At 34.3% G+C, this 3,469-nt stretch overlaps 1 protein-coding gene across 5 annotated transcripts in view; it reads right to left on the bottom strand.

The window, feature by feature from the left end:
• Window positions 1-623: 623 nt before the first annotated feature.
• PDE3B (phosphodiesterase 3B) overlaps window positions 624-3,469 on the bottom strand; it is a 204,505-nt gene continuing 201,659 nt past the window's right edge. For all 5 annotated transcript variants that reach the window (XM_017525608.2, XM_017525604.2, XM_017525607.2 and 2 more), the window contains one exon: window positions 624-2,624. In XM_017525608.2, coding sequence (XP_017381097.1) covers window positions 2,410-2,624 — 215 coding nt within the window. In that variant the 3' untranslated portion in view covers window positions 624-2,409. The remainder of the gene's footprint in view (window positions 2,625-3,469) is intronic.

Here is a 3,469-nt window from a genome sequence, read left to right as displayed (position 1 = left end):
ATACACCATGGAATATTATGCAGCCATCAAAACTGATAAGTTTGTGTCCTTTGTAGGGACTTGGATGAACCTGGAAACCATCATTCTCAGCAAACTGACACAAGAGCAGAAAATCAAACACCACACGTTCTCACTCATAGGTGGGTGTTGAACAATGAGAACACATGGACACAGGGAGGGGAAGTGGGGAGAGATGGCATGGGGAGAAATGCCAGATATAGATGAAGGGGAGGAAGGCAGCAAATCACACTGCCATTTGTGTACCTATGCAACAATCTTGTATGTTCTTCACATGTACCCCAAAACCTAAAATGCAATAAAAAAGAAAAAAAAATAGTAATAATTGGATTTATAATTAAATCCAATAAATCCAGTATTCATAATTAAAAATGCTGATTTTGAGAAAATAATATAAACTTAAAAACCCCAATATAAAATCCAATAAAAGACAGTATGGAAACGTTACTGAACCTCAATATGTATGCACATGTATGAATTTATACACATACATTTGTATATATTCTGCAGGAAAGGAGGTAATAGCAGAAATATACTTAAACAGAATGGAAAATGTACTCTAGAGAAATATAAGGACAGGATATATATATTGTAAGTGCAAACAATAAGTTATCAGTTGAAATTTTATTAATTAGTAATATATGGTAGGACTGGTTTACAAATTGTGTGTGGCAATGGTAACAAAAGTGGCAGGAACGAACTCAGCCCTCATTCAACATGTCTAATAAATAAAGCTCAGTGATTCATTAAGTATTAACACTGTGAAGAATCAAAAGTTCTAATACCTCCAGAGATCTTAAATTGATCTCTTTCAGATAAGCCAAATATTCTAGATAAGTAAGAAACCGCATGTTAATACAATACTTTAAATGAATTACCTTGGAAAATTAATGGTTTCACTGTGTGCAAAATTGCATGAATCCAAAATATGATATGGTCTCCAATAATAATAGAAAATAATAGTCTACCATTTTTCTATCATTTTGGCTGCTCTTTATATCTTCAAATGTATTTCATAACTAGGGTACATATCCACACACTAGTAAGTTTACAAAACATTGTAAATATGGTCCATTTTCTTGCAATTATCTTAATAATGTGGTTAATAATGTACTTTTGTATGAAATGATGTATTAATGTATTTAGATTTTGTATATGAAAAACAAGTATTCCAATTCTTTACTTGATTTCAGCAATCAGTCTTGCAGTTGGGTCTCAGAAATAATGGTCATTTCTGTCATGCAGTCTTGAGGCAAAGGGAAATTAACAGAAAGATGAATGTCAGTTTTACAGTAACTAAACAAATGACAACTAAGATATAGATCTAAAGATAACCACATATTCCAATTATTTATTCAATGTCTGTGTCCTTTAGGGCTCACTATATTTCTTTATTCTTTATCTTTGATGAGATTAATTTCATTTGATTTTGCATTGAGGCAAAAGATGGACATCTCCTTTCCCTTGGTTTTAATTACTCTCAAATTCATCTAAGAGAGAAAATGTTGCTGATTTCATAAAAGGTTAACCTTGGTATTAGGACAATTTTTTTTTCTACTGACAAATCTGTGCTGTGTTTACATTAACTAAATGTTAAAAATGCAAATCCTGAGCAAGAGTAAAAATAACAGTTATGACTAAAGAATAAACCCCTTCATTTTAAACCTAAACAGCTTTGAAATTCAGCCATGGAACATAAAGAAGGTAAGACTGGAATTCAAACTTCTGATGTCCATGGCAAACCTGAATACTCTCAGTAAAAATAAAGCACACATAGTAGATAATAGTAAAAAGCATCAGAAATTGATGCACCTGGATTTTGTTAAATATAACAAAGGTCTCTCAGTCCTTCATGGATACACCTAGCTGGGAGAGTAGCACTGAACAGTGTATTGCATTGAGCAGAAATCCCTCAGAAAGGCAACACTGGATTCATTTTTAGACAGGCATAGACTTTTTTTCAAAACATTCAAAGACATAAAAGACACATTGGGAAATACAATATGAATCTATTTTCATAAAAGCAAAAAGTTCTGGCCACTTTGGTAATTGAAATAAGTCACTTGAGTTTTTAGTTATACCTAACCCCCAATGAAAAATAAGAGCTCACTACTCAGCAAAGCAGCATTATGGCAAAGTATTCATACACCAGTGAAGGATTTAAGGACTCTGCAACATGGGTCCACATGGATGGTATTCTTGGTTTAAGAATAGTTTTCTAGTTTATGTGAAAGTGCATAGGAGTGGGAAACTGCCAGCAGAGCAAGGATCCTCTCACAGTATTAAGGCCTGTCCAAGTGGGAATGGTCAGTTAAAAGTCAGCCGGTGACCACTAGGCAATGATTTCTGCCCCTGGGCACAGCCCTCTGGGCTTCTGCAATATGATTTATTTTACTCAAACTGTCGCTCTTCCTCTTCATCTGCTTCTTCAATGACCTGAATCTCATCTGCTTGAGGTAAGGAGGAGTTCTCCCCCGGCAGTTTATTCCCATCAACTTTACAGTTTTCTTCTTCCTCTACAATTTCCTTCCATATCTTGTGGTTTTCAGTGAGGTGGTGCATTAGCTGACAAAATATTCGCCGTCTGCTTTTCCTTCTTGGTGGTTCTGTGAAATTTAAAAGAAATATATTCTAATCATAGCAATATGATTTAATCATTCATCCAACAAATATTAAGTGCCTACTATATTCTAGGTATCTGTCTAAGCACTGGGGTTATAAAAATAAATAGTACTATAAAAATAATAGTATAATAAAAATAATATAATGAAATAGTACTATAAAAATAATCCCTGCATTATGGAGTTCAGATTATAGTAGTAAGAGCTAGAAAAACAAAAAGCAAAACAGGAATATGTTAGATGGTCTTGTTATGGATAAAAACAAAACAGAGAAGAGATTTAGGGAAAACTGGCTGGGTATGGTATAGGGTAAATAATTGTGCTGAAATTTCAAATGAAAATAATAACAACCCAAGGTTTAAAACCAACCTTTAAGGGCATTTTATGTATTTAATTAAACACAATTACCAACTTGATGGGTATATTTTTTGAAGTCAGTCAACCTTCAGATGCCAATGGCATTATGATGCCACTAAAAAATAATTTTAAATATATTTTAATAGGATTTGCTATGCTAATCCTAATCACAAGGCAGGTGTGTGTTGCAGTGGGCAGTCTGTAGTTATCTTATCTGGTCTTATTTACTGCATGCTTGAAAATCAAAACAATACTTACGTAGGTATAATTTAATTCTACTTTAAAATAAAGAGCAAATAGGCCGGGTGGGGTGGCTCACACCTGTAATCTCAGCACTTTGGGAGGCCAAGGCAGGCAAATCACAAGGTCAGGAACTCGACACCCACCTGGCCAACATGGCGAAACCCCATCTCTACTAAAAATATAAAAATGAGCCGGGTATGGCGGTGCACACCTGTAATCCCAGCTACTCG

The sequence above is a fragment of the Cebus imitator genome, unplaced genomic scaffold (assembly GCF_001604975.1).
Source record: "Cebus imitator isolate Cc_AM_T3 unplaced genomic scaffold, Cebus_imitator-1.0 Scaffold39, whole genome shotgun sequence".
NCBI lineage: Eukaryota > Metazoa > Chordata > Mammalia > Primates > Cebidae > Cebus > Cebus imitator.
The sequence above is the reverse complement of the archived record's forward strand: the minus strand, read 5'-3'. Positions and strand labels throughout refer to the sequence as shown.